Genomic DNA, 23,059 nt, shown 5'->3' with positions numbered 1-23,059 from the left:
TGAAAATAATTTAACCAGTTTCCTGTAGACAGAATAAAAATAAATGGATATTGCTATTCATATTGCTTTGTAAAGCAGAATAGAAAAAGGAAAATTATGTCTATTAACTATCCTTCATATCTTAGAAAATAGAAGAATCATTCTATTATTAAGCAAAGATAGATAGATGCTAATATACTAATTCCTTTGAATAAAATAATTACTTTATGTGTCAATCATAAGAGGCTGGCTAGCAACAACTTGTTCATTTTTCCTCTGCCTGGTCCTAATGATGATGATAATGGCATGGCCATTTTAAATGACAAAAGATAATGGTTAAGAGACTCTTTACTGACTTCTATATTCTAAGCTGACACTCTTCAAAATGAATGGTTGATTCTCTTGTATTTGAAACTATGTATTTTAGAAAATTTATTCTTTGTATTATGTTTTTGACTATTTTAAGATATCAATAATTTAAACAAATAAATTCTACTTGCTGGAGGTTGTATTTTTGTTTGTAGTCATTAATCACTGTTAAGTAGGAGGAACAATGAAAAGAGCTCATTGGCATAAAATGGGTTGTCAACAATGTGTGGATAATTCTGTTATTAGGGAAGTACTGTAATATCTTCAAACAGGTGCAGGGATCTGGAAACACAAGACATCAGCTGGAATCCCAATTTTGTCTTGAGAATAATGAAAATCATAATAAAAATAGCATTTATATAGGTTTTTAAGTTTAGTATAGTACTTTACCTATGTTAACACATATGATTATATTATACTTGATGATCTTGGGTAAATCAATTAATTTTTAGAGTCCTAATCCCCCTTTCCATGAATTGGGTGCCATGATAGTTGCACAGGCTTATGAAAGAACTTTGTAAATTTTAAAGCCATAAATACATGCATGACTTTTGATAAATTTTAGATATTTTCATTTCTATTAATCTCTTGAACAATCAGGATTATAGCTGGAACAGGTCATCTCATCTAGCTCATTTCTTTTTAGATAAGGCAAATGAACTTCCTAAGGATCACACTTCAAGAGAGTAGCATGACTTCTACTTTATGAAGTTTCAGTCCATTCCACAGAAATTTTCCTGTTTTCCCTAAAACTTCAATAGATTTCCATTTTAACTTATCCTCTTTTCCTTCCCTCCAGTATCCCTGTATGACATAAACTATTTGTTAGAACTAATTCTGCAGTCTATATCAATAACACCATTTTCTCCCATCTGCTCTAGGAGCTTGCTACATTGTTAAACCTCACTGTTTTGTTAATCTCTCCTCTCCTAGATTTTACATATATATGTAATGTCTATCTGATATAATATATAGCTATATATTTGACATATCCTAAAATATAAAACCTAAAACACCCTTTGACCAATCTACTGCCTCCTTTCTTCCCCTTCATTATCTGCATCCTTGTCTTTCTTCATCTTTTCTTATTTACTTAACACATTCTTAAATTTAATATCAACACAAAATTTTCTCAAAGCCCAAAGACTACTTCTTCATCCTTATCATCATTAAGATTTACACAGCATTTGATATAACTAACTACTTCATTTTTCTTGTCATTCTCTTCTTCACTTTGATGACAAAGCAGTTCATGATTTTCTTACCTTTTTTGCTATTTTGGTTTTCTTTTAGTCTTCTTCTCCAAGGTGTGTTCACCCAAAATGTCATATATGCAATGCTCTTTTCCTATTTTGAAATGTTTTTTTTCTTTTATTTCCATATATTTTCTTAGATTCCATGATAACTTCAATGTTTATAATTCCCAAATCAATCTATCTATCATCTATCTACCTAACTCTGTCTGTCTGTCTGTCTGTCTATCTATGTATTAAATTAAGTTCTCCACTGTGCTCCAGTCAAACATTTCTAATTGATTAATGCTTATCTTCACTTGGAGATGCCTAACCCTCAAATTTAACAAATTCCAAATGGAATCCATCATTTTCCCTTAAAAATCCCTCTTTTTTCTAAATTATTTTAATGACAACAGCATTTTCAGCTACTTAAGTTTCAAAGTTGAGGTATTTCTGGTTTATTACTTTCTTTAACTACCTTTTTCAATTAATAATTATTTCCATCCATACAACACTCTATGGTTCACAAATCATGTTGACAGAGATATATTATTCCTATTTTATACATAATAAAACTGTCTCAGCCAGTTTAAGTGACATGCCAAGGTCACAGGAAGAATTTGACCCCATTTTTCACTAGATTACTAACTCTATGTTCATCCCACTATAGAACTCTGCTCTACTGATGAGTTCATTTTGTTCATCTACTGTAATGTCTCTCCCTCTCTTACCCCTCTTTGTTTTTTTTTCTTCTCTCATATTTTAACTTGTATTATATTAGATAAATTTTTATTCTATCCCTCTCCCCAAGGGGCACAATATTATGTTCAGAGTAAAGCAACCTTGTTCTGAAGTCAGAGGACCTGAGTTTGAATTCTGTTTTGACATTACCTTCCTATGTGATCTTGAGTAATTCACTTTATAACCCTGGACCTTGGGTTTCTTATATGTAAAATTAAGGTATCAGTCAATGTGACCTCTGAAGTCTCTTCTACTTCTAGATAAATTATCTCATGATTGTAACCTTATTTAGGTTACATACATACACATACACACACTCATATAAATTCTTGCTTATACCTTAGTTTTATCGTGCTGTATTTTGTTTAGAAGAAATTTCTAGTTCTAAAATGATCTTCAAAATAGCTATTTCTAACAATGTTACAAATGGAAACATGGCCTCAGCCTCTCATTTATGATTATCCACCATATACAGAAATCACAGTAAGTTGTGTTCACCACTAAGCTAAGGGAATATTAGTACTCATAGGGGGAAAAAAGCAAATATAGGAGACAAGGACAATTCATTCTGGGTCAGCTCTCAGTTAAAAAAGAGAACGAATGGAATAAAATACCAAACAGGACTCCATTCATAATCTAGTCCCATGTTAGTGAACCTATGGCATCCATGTCAGAGAGGATTTCTCCCCACCCCATTTTTATCATGACTGAGGACATTTCTCACAGTACTCGCCCCTCTGTCAACCAACCTGATGGGAGTACTTCTTCCCTCGCCTGTCTGAGATAAGGAAGCAGCTCACATGCAGGGTGAGGGTTGCAGTTTGAACACTCAGTCTCTAAAATGTTTGCCATCACTAGTCTAGGCCATTCTTTACATTTACATTCTTTACATTATTTACAATTATATATATTTAAATTTAGGAGAAGCTATGTGGCACAGGAGATAGAGTACCGTCATTTCTATGAGTTCAAGTGTAGCTTCAGACAATTACTAGCCATATGAGCATGGGTAGTTATATTAAAGCTGCTTTCTTTGGTTATTATATACAAAATGAGCTGAAAAAGCAAATGGTAAACTACTGCTTTACTTGTGCCCCCCAAAATGCCAAGAAGAGTAAGTCACAACTGAAAAACAACTGAATGATAAATAAAGATTGAATTGAATCTTATGGGAAGGGAAATGTCTTCTTTTCAAAGTTAATATAAAAATAGAAGTATAACTTTAAGGCACAAAATTAATTTTGGGTTGGGCCTCACTGCATGTGATGATTATAAGCATCATAATATAAAGGAAAGACAAAGGACTTTTCAGTGAAAGCTGCTCAGTCTTATTTGCAGCTCACTTTTACCGGTTTGACCTTGAAAAAGATATTTAATATCTTTAGAACTCAGTTTCTTCACTGATAAAATGACTTTAGGCTATTATATCTTTAATCAACTTGGTCCCAATTTCCATGAATATGTGAACTAACTAAACTATCTCAACTCAATTACATATTATATAGACTTTGAATTATTTTAAAATATTGTTAAGATGGTATTATAAATGGGAAAAATATTGTTAGTTGGTGAATTTTAAACAAAAGAGAAATTACTTAAAATCTTTTTGCTGTATCAATGTGAGGCATTACTTGTACATTCCACATGCATAAACTAGATTTTATCATAGTAGATTCCTCTTTTCATATTAGAAGTTTTTCCTTGGTCTCTTAGATCTTTGGAACTGAATTTTCTACTTGCATTTGTGAAGATTAAATTTAACTCTCCCTGATTATGAAGATTAAGTTGTAACCCTTATCTATAATTTTAGATTCAATGCCCCAAAGTGTAAACACCCTACTTAAAAGTTAAGCCTCTCTTTAGAGAGGCTTCCCTGGCTCCTCAGCTTTGCCAAGTCCAACTAAAACTAATTCACCCTGCCAGGAGGGTCTGGGAGTAAATTACTTATTGCTCAGGCTAGATATCTTACCTTATCCTCTCTCTGATTTCTTGCTTCACTCTTTCTACATTTTGTAAATAAATTGTAAATAAAAACTCTTTGGAATGAATTAAATTTCTGGTGACCACACTCTTAAATAATAAAATCCAACCCTTTAAAAATTAACCCCATTTACCCTTACTCATTCTATCTGAGTTCTACTCTGTTGTACTTTAATTTCATTAAAAATATTAGCTTATATAACTAAAAAAGAAAACAAAAATAGAAATAATCTTGTTTCAGTTTGTATTTATATCAGAACTACAGAATAACTTTGAAATTAGTGTGAATAAATCTGAGATGAAAATAAATTGGGTAGAACTCTTGAAATGTCTTAATGCCTTGTTTGGACAGAGATGAGTAAATGGAAATATCAACATGTTAGCATAGCTAATTTACCATAGGTAGGAACTCATGAAATGCCATTGTTACTATCAGTGTTACCCTAAAAGAGAAAACATACAGCCAAACTATTTTACTTATACCATTTGGACTTAAAGTATGTCAAGGCCTTCCAGCCCTCTGTATCACTAAATTTTGTGATAATCTCCAAAGCTCTCAGACAGAGGAGTTAATCTACTTCTATATGTTTCTTCTATTTCACAATGACTTTCTATATAGCCTTTGTATTTTTAACTAAGTTCTTGGATATCCATTTCATCTTAAGTTGCCATGATGTTCATTTTTACTGCCTTGTCTCCTTTCTAGTAGTCTCTCTTGATATTATTGTTAAACTCCATTCATTCATTTGAAGGAAGAGACATGTATTATGTATCTATTTTTCAGTTATATTCTCTATTATCCTTCAGATGTAAGGGAGCTCCAACTTTAGATAAGAAATTTCTAGTTTAGTAGAATGTTAAGAAAATACTAAAAATATATTATGGGGGAAGCTAGGTGGCTGAATTGACTGAAAATCATGCTTAGAGAGGGGAAGTTATGGGTTCAAATCTAACCTAAGACACTCCCTTTTGTGACCCTGGGCTAGTTTTTTAAGCCCCATTGCCTAGCCCTTGCCTCTCATGGAACCAATATAGAACATTGTTTCTGTGATAGAAGGCAAGAATCATGTGATTGATTTCCAAGAGATAGCTGTCAAAGTAGAACACAGAGACACATTTAAAGACTCTGAGGTAATTTATTTTAAAGCAATATTATATACAAAGACGCCATTCAAAACTCTTCAAAAATATACTTTTTATTTGTAGAATAGATCGGTTATTTTTATTATTCCTTTTGTCATAAATATCATCTGAATGATTGTTTATATGACATACTCCTTTGGTTATTTTGTTTGATTTTCATCAAACTTATGGAGGGCATCAATAATGGCTACAATTTCCTTCTTCATGGCTTAATAAAGTGCTTTGTACATAGTGAAGGATCAAGAAATTCTATGAGCAATTATGCCATTGATCATAAACAGTGTCTAGAACTGTAGATATTTATGAGAGGGATTAATAAACATTTTTTAAAATACTATTGGTGCATAGAATTCAATGAAAGGAAACATCAAATAGCAAAAAGGATGATGATGGATTTGATTTTCTATATAGGGAAAATGACTGTTCAGTCTTATTTATTATTTCCTTTTTAAAATGAGAAACAAAGGAAAATAAATTTCTAAAATTGAGTTTTTAAAATATAATTTAAAAGAAATATTAATATTGCTATCTATTTTAAGCAAAACAAAAATATATCAGTTCAAAACACACCAAATTTATGCAAATTTTATAAAACATAAGATACTTGCTGCTGAAATTCAGAAGATTTGATAGCCATGTTTTATGTATTTTGTAATTATTTCAAATACATAATTTTCTCATTTTCTTTCATTTTATAAAAATATCAAAAATCATTGACTGTGGATATATTCTATATTTTGCTTGTTTGTTAATTCCATTAATCACCTTAATTAATTTTTTTACTTATTATCTAGGGTTTTCTAAATAGATTATCATATCAACCTCAAAGGGAGACAATTTTCTCTCCTTTTTTTTGTTAATTTATATATCTTTAATTGTATACATTTTATTGTTATAGCTAGCATTTATGACATACAGTAAATAAAAGAGGGGAAGCAGGGCTTCTTTGATTTATCCATTTGTACAGGAATAAATTGTAGTATTTCTCCATTGCCAATAATAATATTATCTAGCCAATATGGATAGGCTATAACTATTTGGAACAATTATGAGAACTAATAAAGAAGACTTTTCACAGCATTTTGAGCAATAACAGAACAGTTAAGTTCAAGTATTCAAAAGGGAGTTATTGATACAAATACAGCAATAGTTCAGGAATAGAAATATAACTTGAGGGTGGAAATATGAATTGAGGGATTCCCACTCTAAGAGATAATAGATTAGATGTATTCTCAAATGGAGACACAGAGAAAATCCATAGTGCTACTAAATGCTATGACATTTACATATATCTGAGAATCACTGAATCATTCCATATTCAAATTGAAATATACTCAAGGCCCTACAAGTCTCCTAGAAGTATCCATTTCATGACAGGTAACTCCTAATTTGAGAATCTTAAGATTAGGTTAATGTTCTGTGGCCACTATGTAGTTTCTATGAAAGTGTAGAATCTAAATCATTCCAGGGTTTGTTTTCACTAGATATAATTGGAATAACTAATAATGCATTAAACCCAACTTACTATTTCATTTCTATATTTTTGAGTTCTCTGATTGAAGACTATTCCTAAAAACAAATGATTTGGTTGCTATTAGCCTGGGAATATCCCCCAACCTAGTACACTTGAAACTTTGAGGGTTGTTGGAACTCTGCTCAGTGGTATGCACATATGAACAACAGAGCATTTTTCTGATATGAACTTTTCTAACTAATTTCACATCTTATTTCTTAGTTTTGAAATACTAGATGTACAGCTGTTATAGTGCCTTTAGCTGTACTCAATTCTGTTAAATTTACTTATAAATTTAGCATTGAAAAATCCCCAGTGGACTTTAATTACATAGTGGTAGCTACTAAGAGGGGGTGAAATAAGATGAGGTTTCCAAGTAATTATAGTCCATTTATCAAATTTTAAAATTGAATACATAATTACTGAATTAATAAATATATTCATTATAATTTAAGATTACATTTTAGTACAATACTAAAATAATTAAATATTCTTTAGTGGAGAAATCTCTAATAAGGGAAAAAAGTATTTACTTTCAAAATTCATAATATGGCTTTAATAAAGGAAACATTTCTAACTCAAGTGTGTGATCACACTTCAGAAGAGAAAAAGTTAATATTTAAGAGCAAGCAGATAATAAATAACCATCTCTATCTAGGCAGAAAATAAGGTTTTTCTAGATGGTTAGCATAACCTCCCCTAAAGGTTTTCTACCTTGAAAAGTGGCTCTGCATCATTTGCCACCATAAATTATCTGTAGGGTTTCTTTACTTCCCAGTCTGAGCCAGATCAGTGGCTACAGGGGAGGATAGAAGCATTAAAAATGCATTTGCTAAAATCAACAAAAGTGTGAGCATTTCACTATCATTTTTAGAAATACTCTTGACAAGGAAAAAATTGTCTTCTTTGGTTAAGGCAATATAGACATTGTGTCACTGTTCAAACTGAAACAAAACTATAATTGTTCATTAATATTACCTTGCTAAGACTTTCTAGAGAGGTAGTTAAAAATCATAGTATAGGCTTTTGGTCTCATGTCATTTTTTGTTGAAAAGATTCATTACTCATATATTGCATCACCTAATATATTTTACATAAAATATTAAGTTAAAAACTGTGGGATTAGAGCTAATTATGGGCCAATTGCTAATTGTAATTTTTAAAAAGATAAGAGGATTATAGGCAGTGACATCATGCTTCTTGGAGTCCTTCCCTTCCAATTTAAAGATGAAGTAACTGGAGTTTAGACAGAGGGGTGGACATGCACAGGGTTATTTTGGCAGGAAGTACCATATCCTAGATATGAATTATAGTCTTTTGAATCTAGATTGAGGGCTACCATACCAAAAGTGACCAAAAGAACACTCTAACACAATACATACCTACACAAGAACAATGTCTAAAATATGAATGAGAATTGGTCATTTTTTTCCTTAAAGATATTAATTTAGGGGAACCTCCATGCTTCCTTTTGGGTAGCTACAATATTAAAATGTTTCCTTATGGTAACTTGTGAATGTATTTATTTTAAAACTTTTACATATTTCTAAAATCAGAAAAAGACCAGACCTTCTACATTGCATTACTTAAAATATTTGAAGATAGGCACCATGCCTCCCCAAATCTGGAGTCTGTATCTCTAGGACAAATATGTCCAGGTCCTTCAACTAACACATGACATTATATGATCAAGTTAATAAAGTATTCTTTGTAAAATGTAACACCTAGAACTAAACAAAGGATGCCAAATGTGGTCCGACAAAACAGGGTAGAATGGGACAATATCCCACTCTTTCCTGGAAGTTGTTCCTCTCTTGAAAAAGTCCAAGATCATATTGGGTTTTTTAACTGCCCTGACATATTCTATGGATTAATATTTAGCTTACCATTTTCTTAAATTATTTAGAACTGAAAATTAATCATCTAACTACTCTCCTCATCTTAAACTCATGATTTTGGTATAATATAGATGAAAAATTGCACTGTTACCCCTATTAAATGTCATCTAAATTTCTACCAAATGTTCTATCCTTTTGGTATTTGGAGGATCCTAACTTTTTATCCAACTTCTAATCATTTCTGTAGATTTTGCCACTTACAAAACCTAAATCAGAATGTGTGCCATGTGTGCCTTAACCAAGACATTGATAAAATGTTAAATAGGAGAAAGACATACAGAGTTTGAATAAAGTGCTGAGGTAGAGTCTATTATACTTCCAATCTCAGTAAAAAATAAACAGGGGTGACAATCATATAAGACAAAGAAAAGAATGTTTTTTAGTCATTTTATGTCTGATCATTTGTGAACCCAATTGGGTTCTCTTGGCAAAGATCTTATAATGATATGCTATTTCTTCTGCAGCACATTTTACAGATGGGGAAGATGAGGCAAACAGTGATAAATGGCTTGCCCTTGGTTAAATGCCTTTAAGGTCCAAGGAATCTCTTTTTGTGATGGCAAAGATTGAAAAATTGGAGAGATGGTTTATAAATTGTAGAAAGACTAAATGAGTTATGGCTCATTATTATGATGGAGTACTGTTGTTCTATAAGAATTAAAGAGGAATTTGTTTCAGAAAAAAAATATGGCAAGATCTAAATGAACTTATATGAAGTGAAAAAAGAACCATGAGATCTTTGTGCACAATAAGAGTAATGCTATAATAATAATTAATATAAAAGACTTGACTATGCTGATCAATACTATAATCCAAGAGAATTCCAAAAACTCAATGAAAAAATGTCATCTACCTGTAGACAGAGAACTGGAAAATTCTGAGTATAAATTGGAATATAATTTTTCATTTTATTTTCTTCTTTTATGTTTTGTAATATGTCTAAAATGGAAAAAATGTTTTGTGAGAATTCACATGTATTTGATAACATATTGTCAGACTTCTTAGTGGATGGGAGTAGTATGAGAGGGAGAGACAAAATAAGCAACTCAATTTAAAAAGAAAAGAATATTAAAAACAAACAAATAAAAAATTAAGTAAAAAATCAATTTTTATACCATTACTTGAGGAATAGCTATAAAACATTGTAGTATATGAATATGTAGTGCATATAATGGACATAATACTTGAGATTTGTATAAAAGAACATGGTGTTTAAGAGAAAGGAAATGTTCCTCTGTTTGACTGTGTCCATTATTCTCTGATTTTATGATCTTTATATTTCTTCTAATGATGGGGATAACTAGGTAGAAGAGTAGAAAGAGTATCAGGCCTAGAGTCAGAAGGGCATGGGTTCAAATCTAGTCTCTACCACTTCCTAGTTACTTGACCCTGGGCAAGTCCTTTAATGACTATTGCCAAGTTCTTGTTACTATTCTGTCTCAGAATTAATATTAAGACAGAAAGTAAGATTTTTTTTTTAAATCTAGTCATGGTGATGGTGAAATCCCTTTCTTAGATATCACTTAATAGTTCAGAGACTGTTTTTAAAATGAATTTAATCTTTTTCTTAATTGAATTCCCTTTCACTTGCTTCCATGAGGCCTACCTGTGATTTTTCTACTTTATAAAATTGTTCTGTAGTTTATTGCTATTGGAGTGGCAAATGGTCAAGCATGTTTATTCTTTCCCCAAATTAGTACTGCATAATTAGTTTTCTTTTTGCCATTAAAGAAAATGTTTTTCTTCTTTAACACTATTCCTTGTATTTCTTCTGGAATACTACTTTGACTTTAATTTTAACTCATGTCCTGATATAAGCTCCTAAACTGGTATGATAACCACTGTCAAGAAAGAGCACTCAAACATTGAAGAATACAGAATTCAAAGGGAATTCAGAAGGAAATTGTGGCTAGTCTACCATCCACTTTGACCTCCACAAACTTAGATCTATGTTAAATTTAAGGTACTCAAGAGAAAGTACCTCTATATTCTTCAAGTTGGTGTGTCAAATATTTTTGGTTTCATCAATATAGAAGTTTCATGATGTGTTTCTAGTCATCTAGTGCCTCATCTTTGCCTCATAGGTTCAAATGTGACTTATAGCTTTTTATTTTGAATTGTAATCAATCATTGTGCTCTCTTTGGATCATCATACTTTCTATACAGTGATGCTACTTTCCAGTCATTGACTTGTTTCATTGTCAAAGTTTTTTTTTTAATTTGGATTTGTTTAGGTTCCTTTTTACGAACAGTTTATTAGCCTCCACTTGTTTCTATAGCATAAATAAGAAAAGACAACATAAAAGTATAAACCTTATATACTCTAGCTTATTTAAGGCCATCCTGATAGAGTGGTAAAGTAGAAGGAATATTGGCTTTGGAATCAGTTGATTTACATGAAAATCCCACCTCTGATGATTGCTTCTTCTGTGACCAGGGATATCAAGTCTGTTTTCTTTACAAACTGAGTCAAACTGAGTCAGAATAGAAAAAAATAAATCATCCTAGTCTAAAAATCCTCAATGACTAGATTTGGACATAAATATTTTGAAATGACAAGAATATGATGGCTGAATTTGTGCATAAGCATATTGAAAATTGAATAACAAGAATAACAGTTTTAGTGTACTAAGCAATTCTTATAAGAAACTTTGATTTTTTTCCCCTATTTATTGTAACATTATCTGAATGACTACATTGGCTCCCCAGATACTTTCAAGTTAAATAAATAATTTAAGCAATTGTCTACAAAATTATTTCATCATCCCTATCTTGTTATAAATCAATTATGTATAGAATTTCTTTGGTCTTTTAAAAAAAATTAAGCATGGCTGATATAGTTATTTTGGTACGTATAGATCACCTCTGACACTGCTACTCCTCAGTTATATCTAAAAATGCAATCATACCACATGAGAAATCTGTTTTCCATTGCCAAAACATGGGCAAAAAGCTCAATACAGAGGAAATTTCTCTATGAGGCAACACAAGAGATGGAAAAGTCATAGACAATCAGGTAGAAGGAAAAATGAAAGAATGGCATGATGAAAATTTAGACAAATAATAAACATGATTAATCAGAAATGGGTGATTAGTACTGTGAAGTGTTGCAGAAAAATCAAGAGATGAACCCTAAGAAAAGGCCCTTAGAGTTGACAAGAGATCATCAAGTGGCAGAGGAAAGTATAGGAACATTCAGTCTTCAAACAATATCATAAAGTCTCAAAACAGTTGATATCATAGGTAACCAAACAGAAAAAAATAGGCAAATGTAATGAATTAGAGAAGGAAGTATCAAAAATGATTTAACTTCAAAACTCATTATCAAACAGGCATACAAAACAAATTATTTTGAATAGAACTCATTATTTTAGATGTACTTTTTGGAAAACTTGAAAATAATCTGGTAGAAACTGGTATTATGGCAATATATTATACCATATCCCATAATAAATCCAAGTTTTCAATTTATTGATATATAACTGGAATATTAAGCTCATCCTGCAAATGAAAGAAGAGGAGCAGATGACATACCTTTCAAAGAAATAGGCAGGGAATCAATTCTTGCCCAAAGAATGACTAGAATAAATTACTGAAGATAAAATAATTTTAATTACATGAAACTAAAAAGCTTGCATAAATAAAATTTATATATATATGTATATATATATATATATATATATATATATATATGATAAAAAGAGTGGACTGGGAATAATCTTATACCACTCTTTATAAGAGTTTGATATTTTCAGTAATGCAAAATACCAAAAGCTATTCTCTAAAAATAAAATTGTCAAAGTATTATGACCAATAATTATTAAAAGAAAAATTTAAATCATAAATAACCATATAAAAGAATACTCCAAAGCAACAACAATAAAATCTATATCAAATCACCTTATACCTTAAAAACTGTAAAAGATGAAAAGGGTAATGAACACTCAATATTGGAAGAATTTTAGAAAGACATTGGCACTAAAGTATTATTGGTACAATAGTGAATTGGCACAACCTCTCTGAAATGTAATTTGGAATTATGCAAAAAAGTAACTGATATATTCACAAAATTGGATCCAGAGATTTCATACCTGGATGTATTATCTCAATAAATTCAATAACAAAAAATCTGCATTTGCACTAAAATATTTATAGCATAATTTGAGAGAAAGCAAAGGAATAAAACCAAAGTAGATTCCAATCAATTGAGGAACAGCTAAACAAATTATGGTATCAGAATATAATGGAATACACGATGACCAAAATAAAAAAATAAAAGCATGGAAAAGCCTACAATGTGTGCAAAGTGACATAAGCAGAGCCAGAACATTTAATAGGATGACTGGAACAGAATAAATGGTAACAACCAAATAAAAATCAAAACCAAATTATCACAGTCTCATAAAGACAAATTGTAGTGCTAAAAAGAGAAAGACATCTCTTTTTATTCACTTAGGAATGAATTTAATTGTGACATTGAAGGTTGAGGTCCGCAGATTTGGAACAATGCATATAAGGTCAGATTGGTTTTGAAATGTTAGTTAGTCATGATGAAATTTCTCTTTTTTCTTTTTTTTCTTTCAAAAATTATTATAAATGACAACTCTCCAGAAGTGGAAAACAAGGAAAACCAGGCAATGCAAATATATCAATAAAAAGTATTTTTCAGGAAGTTTCTTTGGTAGTTGGTTTGACCAATTTTAGTTGGTTGATGATATTTGAAGCTAGATTACAAAGATTTGAGGTTGTTAAATTAAGAGGAGTGGTAGTGGAGGAAATGATTGCAGTTTTTTCTAATGAATATGGCTTTGCTACTTGCTATCTCTATGAGTTTCAGTAAAAAAAAATTAATTAAATGCTTACTATTTATGACTTTGATTGGGTTTTCTCACCTATCTAGGCCTCAGTTCCTTCATATGTAAAATAAGGAATAGAAATAAGAATGTCTCAAAAATGCTTTCTAGACCTAAAATATATGATCATAGGAGTTAGGTTGTGGTATAGAGAAAGCACTACAACTGAGCTTTCCCAACATTCCTCTCCAGATAATTAAAACCATGCCTCAAATCAATGACTGCTCTGGCAGAGTCAAGAAAGGGTCAATGAAAGACATTCTTCCAACTCAAGAAAACTTAGGGAATTTGAAGGAGAAATCTATGACCAGGAAATGGAAGCTGGCCCAGAGCCCACATAGATGTAATATTAGTTGGGGCCACTACATGGTGACAAAAATGCAAATATAGCAAATTTCTTAAGAACTGACCTCAATTTATTTTTATTATATGCCAAATAGAAGGAATGTTTCTTATAAATGGATAAATTCTCAAAAATTTCCTGTTTCCAAAGGTCATTGGCTCAATTGTCTCAAGACCCAGAAGACAAAATACAAGGCCTCTTAAAAGAAATCTCCAGCTTCTGGTCAAGATGGCGGCTTAGAGAAAGCTAAAGTTCAGATCTCCGGAAAACCCTTCCCAACCGATCTCAAACTATAAGCTCCTAAGGCACCGAAATTCAAAACGATCAACAGCATAGACCCTGGGAATCCTCCTCCTGGACCTGGACCTGGATCAAAAGGTATGGCCCCCCTCAAAAGCCAGAACCCAAGATCACTTGGACCTAAGGGGTAGGAGCTCAGAGTCCAAGGCTCCGGGAAGCCGCAGCCCCACCCCCCTCAGAGAGCAGGGTCATCTGAAACAACAGCAACCCTCAGGGCTGGCAAGACAGCCTCACGGCCGGCTATTCTGAAGGCAAATTCCGGAAAGCAACCGAACCCAGTCCAGTCGAGGGGGCATCTTAGCAGCAGGGAAACAGAGAGAACCGGGGAAGAGTGTGGCCCCTTGGTCCGAACCTTCCATTCCAGTTCCAGTGAAAGTCATTGCCTTAAGGCATACTCAATTTAACCCAGGGAAAGCTCATAGAACAGACAATATGCCCAGGACTAAAGCCTCTGAACACCAGACAGAGATAAGAAAAGCTAATCCTCCCCACTCAGAGATGGCAAACTCCACAGAAGCACAGAAGCCCCAAAATCCCAAGAAAAATAAGAAGAAAGGGGAGACTTTGGACACATTCTATGGAGCCAAAATACAAAAAACAGAGGAGATAAAAGACAATATACAAGAAAATGCTCCGAAACCTTCCAAAGGAAATGGAAACTCTCCACAAACCCAGGAAGAATTTGAATCAGAAATGACCAAAATGATGGAAGCCTTCTGGGAGGAAAAGTGGGAAATAATGCAAGAGAAATTCATGCATCTACAAAACCAGTTTGACCAAAGTGAAAAGGAAAACCAGGCTTTAAAGGCCAGAATCAGGCAGCTGGAAGACAATGAGCTTGTAAAAGAGCAAGAATTAATAAAGCAAAGCCAAAATAACAAGAAACTAGAAGAGAACATAAAATATCTCACTGACAAGGTGACAGATCTGGAAAATAGAGGGAGAAGAGATAATTTAAGAATAATTGGACTTCCAGAAAAGCCAGAAATAAACGCCAAACTCAACATCATGATACAAGATAAAATCAAAGAAAATTGCCCAGAGATTCTAGAACAAGGGGGTAATACAGCCACTGACAGAGCTCACAGAACACCTTCTACACTAAACCCCCAAAAGACAACTCCCAGGAATGTAATTGCCAAATTCCAAAGCTATCAAACAAAAGAAAAAATCCTACAGGAAGCCAGAAAAAGACAATTTAGATATAAAGGAATGCCAATCAGGGTCACACAAGACCTTGCAAGTTATACTCTGAATGATCGTAAGGCATGGAACATGATCTTCAGAAAGGCAAGAGAGCTGAGTCTTCAACCAAGAATCAGCTACCCAGCAAAACTGACTATATACTTCCAAGGGAAAGTATGGGCATTCAACAAAATAGAAGATTTCCAACTTTTTGCAAACAAAAGACCAGAGCTCTGTGGAAAGTTCGACACCGAAAAACAAAGAGCATAGAATACCTGAAAAGGTAAATATGAAGGAAAGGGGAAAGGAGAAAAATGTTATCGTCTTTTACTCAAACTCTCTTCTATAAGGACTACATTTATATCAATCTATGTATACTAACATGTGGGGAAAATGTAATGTATAAATAGGGGGTAAAGAAAGACCAAATAGAATAATCTTTCTCACACAAAGATTCACATGGGAAGGGGAGGGGAAGAAAACTCCTATAAGAAGGAGAGGAAGAGAGGGTTTTTTACTTAAACCTTAATCTCAGGGAAATCAACTCTGAGAGGGAAAAACACCCAGATCCATTGGGATCTTGAATTCTATCTTACCCAACAAGGGTAGGGAGAAGGTAAAACCAAGGGGGGAGGGGAGAGGGAAAACAAAAAGGGAGGGAAAGAGAGGGGGTGAGGGAGGGAACAAAAAGGGAGGGACTAAAAAGGGAAACATCAAGGGAGGGAACAAGGGGGACTGATTCAAAGTAAATCACTGGACTAAAAGGTAGAGCCAAAGAAGAAAAGGTTAGAATTAGGGAAGGTTATCAAAATGCCAGGGAGTCCACAAATGACAACCATAACTTTGAATGTGAATGGGATGAACTCACCCATAAAATGTAGATGAATAGCAGAATGGATTAGAATCCAAAACCCTACCATATGTTGTCTTCAAGAAACACACATGAGGCGGGTTGACACCCACAAGGTCAGAATTAAAGGATGGAGTAAGACCTTCTGGGCTTCAACTGACAGAAAGGAGGCAGGAGTGGTAATAATGATATCTGATAAAGCCAAAGCAAAAATAGACCTGATCAAAAGGGATAGGGAAGGTAATTATATTTTGTTAAAAGGGACTTTAGACAATGAGGAAATATCATTAATCAACATGTATACACCAAATAATATAGCACCCAAATTTCTAATGGAGAAACTAGGAGAATTGAAGGAAGAGATAGACAGTAAAACCATATTATTAGGAGACTTAAACCAACCATTATCAAATTTAGATAAATCAAATCAAAATATAAATAAGAAAGAGGTAAAAGAAGTGAATGAAATCTTAGAAAAATTAGAATTAATAGACATATGGAGAAAAATAAATAGGGATAAAAAGGAATACACCTTCTTCTCAGCACCACATGGCACATTCACAAAAATTGACCATACATTAGGTCACAGAAACATAGCACACAAATGCAAAAAAGCAGAAATAATGAATGCAGCCTTCTCAGATCACAAGGCAATAAAAATAATGATTAGTAATGGTACATGGAAAACCAAATCTAAAACCAATTGGAAATTAAACAATATGATACTCCAAAACCGTTTAGCTAAAGAAGAAATCATAGAAACAATTAATAATTTCATCGAGGAAAATGACAATGGCGAGACATCCTTTCAAACCTTTTGGGATGTAGCCAAAGCGGTCACCAATAGATAAATTCATATCCCTGAATGCTTATATTAACAAACAAGGGAGAGCAGAGATCAATCAATTGGAAATGCAAATGAAAAAACTGGAAAGCGATCAAATTAAAAACCCCCAGCAGAAAACCAAATTAGAAATCCTAAAAATTAAGGGAGAAATTAATAAAATCGAAAGTGATAGAACTAGTGATTTAATAAATAAGACAAGAAGCTGGTACTTTGAAAAAACAAACAAAATAGACAAAGTACTGGTCAATCTAATTAAAAAAAGGAAGGAAGAAAAGCAAATTAACAGCATTAAAGATGAAAAGGGGGACAGCACCTTCGATGAAGAGGAATTAAGGCAATCATTAGAAATTACTTTGCCCAATTATATGGCAATAAATACACCAATTTAGGGGATATGGATGAATATATACAAAAATACAAACTGCCTAGACTAACAGAAGAGGAAATAGAATTCTTAAATAATCCCATATTAGAAAATGAAATCCAACAAGCAATCATAGAACTTCCTAAGAAAAAATACCCAGGGCCTGATGGATTCACCAGTGAATTCTATCAAACATTCAGAGAACAGTAAATCCCAATACTATACAAACTATTTGACATGATAAGCAAAGAGGGAGTTCTACCAAACCCCTTTTATGACACAAACATGGTACTGATTCCAAAATCAGGCAGGTCAAAAACAGAGAAAGAAAACTATAGACCAATCTCCCTAATGAATATAGATGCAAAAATCTTAAATAGGATACTAGCAAAAAGACTCCAGCAAGTGATCAGAAGGATCATTCACCATGATCAAGTAGGATTTATACCAGGGATGCAGGGCTGGTTCAACATTAGGAAAACCATCCACATAATTGACCACATCAACAAGCAAACCAGCAAGAACCACATGATTATCTCAATAGACGCAGAAAAAGCATTTGATAAAATACAACACCCATTCCTATTAAAAACACTAGAAAGCATAGGAATAGAAGGGTCGTTCCTAAAAATAATAAACAGTATATATCTAAAATCAGCAGCTAATATCATCTGCAATGGGGATAAACTAGATGCATTCCCAATAAGATCAGGAGTGAAACAAGGATGCCCATTATCACCTCTACTATTTGACATTGTACTAGAAACACTAGCACTAGCAATTAGAGAAGAAAAAGAAATTGAAGGCATCAAAATAGGCAAGGAGGAGACCAAGTTATCACTCCTTACAGATGACATGATGGTCTACTTAAAGAATCCTAGAGATTCAACCAAAAAGCTAATTGAAATAATCAACAACTATAGCAAAGTTGCAGGATACAAAATAAACCCACATAAATCATCAGCTTTTCTATATATCTCCAACACAGCTCAGCAGCAAGAAATAGAAAGAGAAATCCCATTCAAAATCACCTTAGACAAAATAAAATACCTAGGAATCTACGTCCCGTGACAAACACAGGAACTATATGAACACAACTACAAAACACTCTCCACACAACTAAAACTAGACTTGAGCAATTGGAAAAACATTAACTGCTCATGGGTAGGACGAGCCAATATAATAAAAATGACCATCCTACCCAAACTCATGTATCTATTTAGTGCCATACCCATTGAACTACCAAAATACTTCTTCACTGATTTAGAAAAAAACCATAACAAAATTCATTTGGAAGAACAAAAGATCAAGGATATCCAGGGAAATAATGAAAAAAAAAAACCACATATGATGGGGGCCTTGCAGTCCCTGACCTTAAACTATATTACAAAGCAGCAGTCATCAAAACAATTTGGTACTGGCTAAGAAACAGGAAGGAAGATCAGTGGAATAGACTGGGGGAAAGTGACCTCAGCAAGACAGTATACGATAAACCCAAAGATCCCAGCTTTTGGGACAAAAATCCACTATTTGATAAAAACTTTTGGGACAATTGGAAGAAAGTGTGGGAGAGACTAGGAATAGATCAACACCTCACACCCTACACCAAGATAAATTCAAAATGGGTGAGTGACTTAAACATAAAGATGGAAACCATAAGTAAATTGGGTAAACACAGAATAGTATACATGTCAGACCTTTGGGAGGGGAAAGACTTTAAAACCAAGCAAGACATAGAAAGAATCACAAAATATAAAATAAATAATTTTTACTACATCAAATTAAAAAGCTTTTGCACAAACAAAACCAATGTAACCAAAATCAGAAGGGAAACAACAAACTGGGAAAAAAAATCTTCATAGAAACCTCTGACAAAGGTTTAATTACTCAAATTTATAAAGAGCTCAATCAACTATACAAAAAATCAAGCCATTCTCTAATTGATAAATGGGCAAGGGACATGGATAGGCAGTTCTCAGATAAAGAAATCAAAACTATTAATAAGCACATGAAGAAGTGTTCTAAATCTCTTATAATCAGAGAGATGCAAATCAAAACAACTCTGAGGTATCACCTCACACGTAGCAGATTGGCTAACATAACAGCAAAGGAAAGTAATGAATGCTGGAAGGGATGTGGCAAAGTAGGGACATTAATTCATTGCTGGTGGAGTTGTGAACTGATCCAACCATTCTAGAGGGCAATTTGGAATTATGCCCAAAGGGAGACAAAAGAATATCTACCCTTTGATCTAGCCATAGCACTACTGGGTCTGTACCCCAAAGAGATAATGGACATAAAGAATTGTACAAAAATATTCATAGCTGCGCTCTTTGTGGTGGCCCAAAACTGGAAAACGAGGGGATGCCCATCAATTGGGGAATGGCTGAGCAAACTGTGGTATATGTTGGTGATGGAATACTATTGTGCTAAAAGGAATAATAAAGTGGTGGAGTTCCATGGAGACTGGAACAACCTCCAGGAAGTGATGCAGAGCGAGAGGAGCAGAACCAGGAGAACATTGTACACAGAGACTAATACACTGTGGTATAATCAAACGTAATGGACTTCTCCATTAGTGGCGGTGTAATGTCCCTGAACAATCTGCAGGGATCTAGGAGAAAAAAACACTATTCATAAGCAAAGGATAAACTATGGGATTATAAACACCGAGGAAAAGCAACTGCCTGAATACAGCGGTTGAGGGGACATGACAGAGGAGAGACTCTAAATGAACACTCTAATGCAAATATTATCAACATAGCAATGGGTTCAAAACAAGAAAACATGTAATGCCCAGTCGATTTACGCGTCGGCTATGGGGTGTGGGGGGGAGGAAAAGAAAATGATCTATATCTTTAATGAATAATGCTTGGAAATGATCAAATAAAATATTTAAAAAAAAATATATATATATATTAAAAAAGAAATCTCCAGCTATTCACAAACTCAAGTGTTTCTACATAGGAAAAAATAAGTGATCTGAAACTGTTCTATTTTCCAGACTATGATGTGTAGTTCTATAGAAAGCTTCTCTTATGTAGAACATATATCTTGGTAGTCTGACATATGTCCCAAGATTCAGCTTGTTCAAAACAACTGTATGTCCAGAGAAAACATTCTCACTATTTTTCATAGCTACACAGATCTCTGAAGGATAGGAATGATTACAATTTTTCCCCATTTGTAACTCAACTGACCAAGTGCAAATATACTTGGCATGAGCATTACGTCTGAATCTGCTTATAGACAATTAAACTCAATATTAACAATATTGCAATAAATCGACATATATACACATGTACACATGCAAACACATAAATATATACATACAGATACATATCAATATATACCAAAAGAGTAATTGTTACTTGGTTGAGTATGCAAAATATGAGGCTGAATAAAATGATGGCATTTACCTGATTGCCTCCCATGCCATGACAGTTGAACATGCCCACTTTTTCATTGTCTTTGCGACCCATGTTGTCTAAACACTGGTTGGTTTCAACATTTCTTATCTGGAGGAAAGAGAAAATAAGGGTGAAACCAAGGAAGATCTGCAAGCTCTAAACTTAATTTTGTAAATAAGTACTGTACTGTGAGTAAGCAAAACCTTTATACAAATCCTGAATCTAACAGTAACTCTGGGTTTAGTATGAATCTTTCTGACTCTCAGTGTCTTCATATGTAAAACAGGAATAATAATAACAGGTATATTTTATGCATTTAAATGAGCTAATATTTATGGAACATTTGTGTTGAAATCATGGGATATTTCGCATATTCAAAATGCAAAGTATCGCAACACAGTTGTCTAAGGAGCCTGTATTTCCTTATTTACTGACTTCCTCAAAGCTGTAGAAAGTCCTCCTGTCCTAAGAAGAATTATCCAGTTAAGAGGCGTGCTATCTAATTTGACCAGAAGATGGCAACCTACTCAAGCTAGTCTTGAGAGGTCTCCATAAAGGATCCCTTCTGCATTACTGCATTAACAAGGGAGCCTTCTGCAGTAACTGATGTAAGTACAAATGCGGAAGCTGATTCATTGAACCAGCATTGGTCTGGGCTCTGAATTTATCTAGAGCCAAACATTAAATATGATTTAAAACATTAAAATTCAGAAATGGGTTTCATGTCCATATTATATTTGGAAGTCCATCTTTCTTTTATATGAATTCACTATCCAGGAAACATCTACAGGCTTTCAGCCTATTCATCTGAAATAGTGTGAGCTAGTTTCCCCAGATGGATCTATCTTCCAGCACCTGATGCTTTGGGCTTTCTTTTTGAGAGTCCTAAACTGGAACAAGTTTACTTATATTTCTCTGTGGATTTCCTGAATATTATCCAATATGCACCTTACCACAAAATGTATCTCTAAAAATGTTTATTGAATGGGAAATGGCTGGAGGAAATAATTTTCCACTTAAGAAATACTCTTTAGCTATATAGGACTATAGAAGGAAAGCAATGGGAAAGTATTCTTATAGTACTACTTCACAATCTTTCTAGAATAGCTTTAAAAGGAGGGAACATTTCTTGTTTTATTCAACTTGCACATCTTATGGGTACTTTATGTGAGAAAATATTTAAAATTTGTTGTCCAGGTATACATTTATTTTCAAACTCTTAAATTTATTAGATATTCCCTTCCCTGTGTTAGTCCTTTATTTTGCTTGCATAGTTCAAAAAAACAAATCTTTTCATCTAAAATGTTATATTAAACGGAAAATACTTAACCCTAATAAGACAAGGTATTTTGCTTTAATCATAAAAATCACTCAGAAAAAAATGTAGACGGCAATATTCTAGCTAAGATAATGTGTATATGTTCGAACTATACATTAGTATTTCAGTTAAGCATTTCTCATAAAGATATCTTAGATAAGTATACATTTGAAATAACATTTTAAACAGTTGGTAAATCACACACACACACACACACACACACACACACACACACACACACACACACACCTTTTTAAAGGTTCAACTGATTTCCTTAAGCTGCAAATGATAGAAGAAAGAGCTCAGGATATGATATAATCTAGAAGTCTCATCTCTTTGGTGGGAACCTTGCCCACTTTATCTAGTCCACAATTTTATCCTTTAAAAAGATATAGAACATATTTTTCTAAAATTTCTTCTTCCTCTTAAGTATATTCATATAAGAAAACATCTCAAATGACAGACATTAAATAATATAATACTGGCAAGGAATTTAGAAATAATCTGTTCCAATCTCAAATTTGAAGGGGAGAAAACTGTGGCTCAGAGAGATAATTTGTTCATAATCCTAAAATTAGTATTAGGATTCAAGTTTTGGACTGAACTTGAAGGAGTTAAGAGAGTACATAGGCATCACTGCACCTGGGCTTGAATCCTAGCATCTTGCCCTTATTTCTTTTATGACCTTGGGCAAGTCACTAGTCTAATTGGGTCAAAGATTCTACACCTCT

At 33.2% G+C, this 23,059-nt stretch overlaps 1 protein-coding gene across 1 annotated transcript in view; it reads right to left on the bottom strand.

The window, feature by feature from the left end:
- GALNT13 (polypeptide N-acetylgalactosaminyltransferase 13) overlaps window positions 1-23,059 on the bottom strand; it is an 809,448-nt gene that overhangs the window by 77,159 nt on the left and 709,230 nt on the right. Inside the window, exon 10 of the mRNA XM_001373001.4 lies at window positions 21,020-21,118. Coding sequence (XP_001373038.1) covers window positions 21,020-21,118 — 99 coding nt within the window. The remainder of the gene's footprint in view (window positions 1-21,019; window positions 21,119-23,059) is intronic.

The sequence above is a fragment of the Monodelphis domestica genome, chromosome 4 (genome assembly GCF_027887165.1).
Source record: "Monodelphis domestica isolate mMonDom1 chromosome 4, mMonDom1.pri, whole genome shotgun sequence".
In the NCBI taxonomy this organism is placed as follows: domain Eukaryota; kingdom Metazoa; phylum Chordata; class Mammalia; order Didelphimorphia; family Didelphidae; genus Monodelphis; species Monodelphis domestica.
This window is presented reverse-complemented; position numbering and strand designations above follow the sequence as displayed.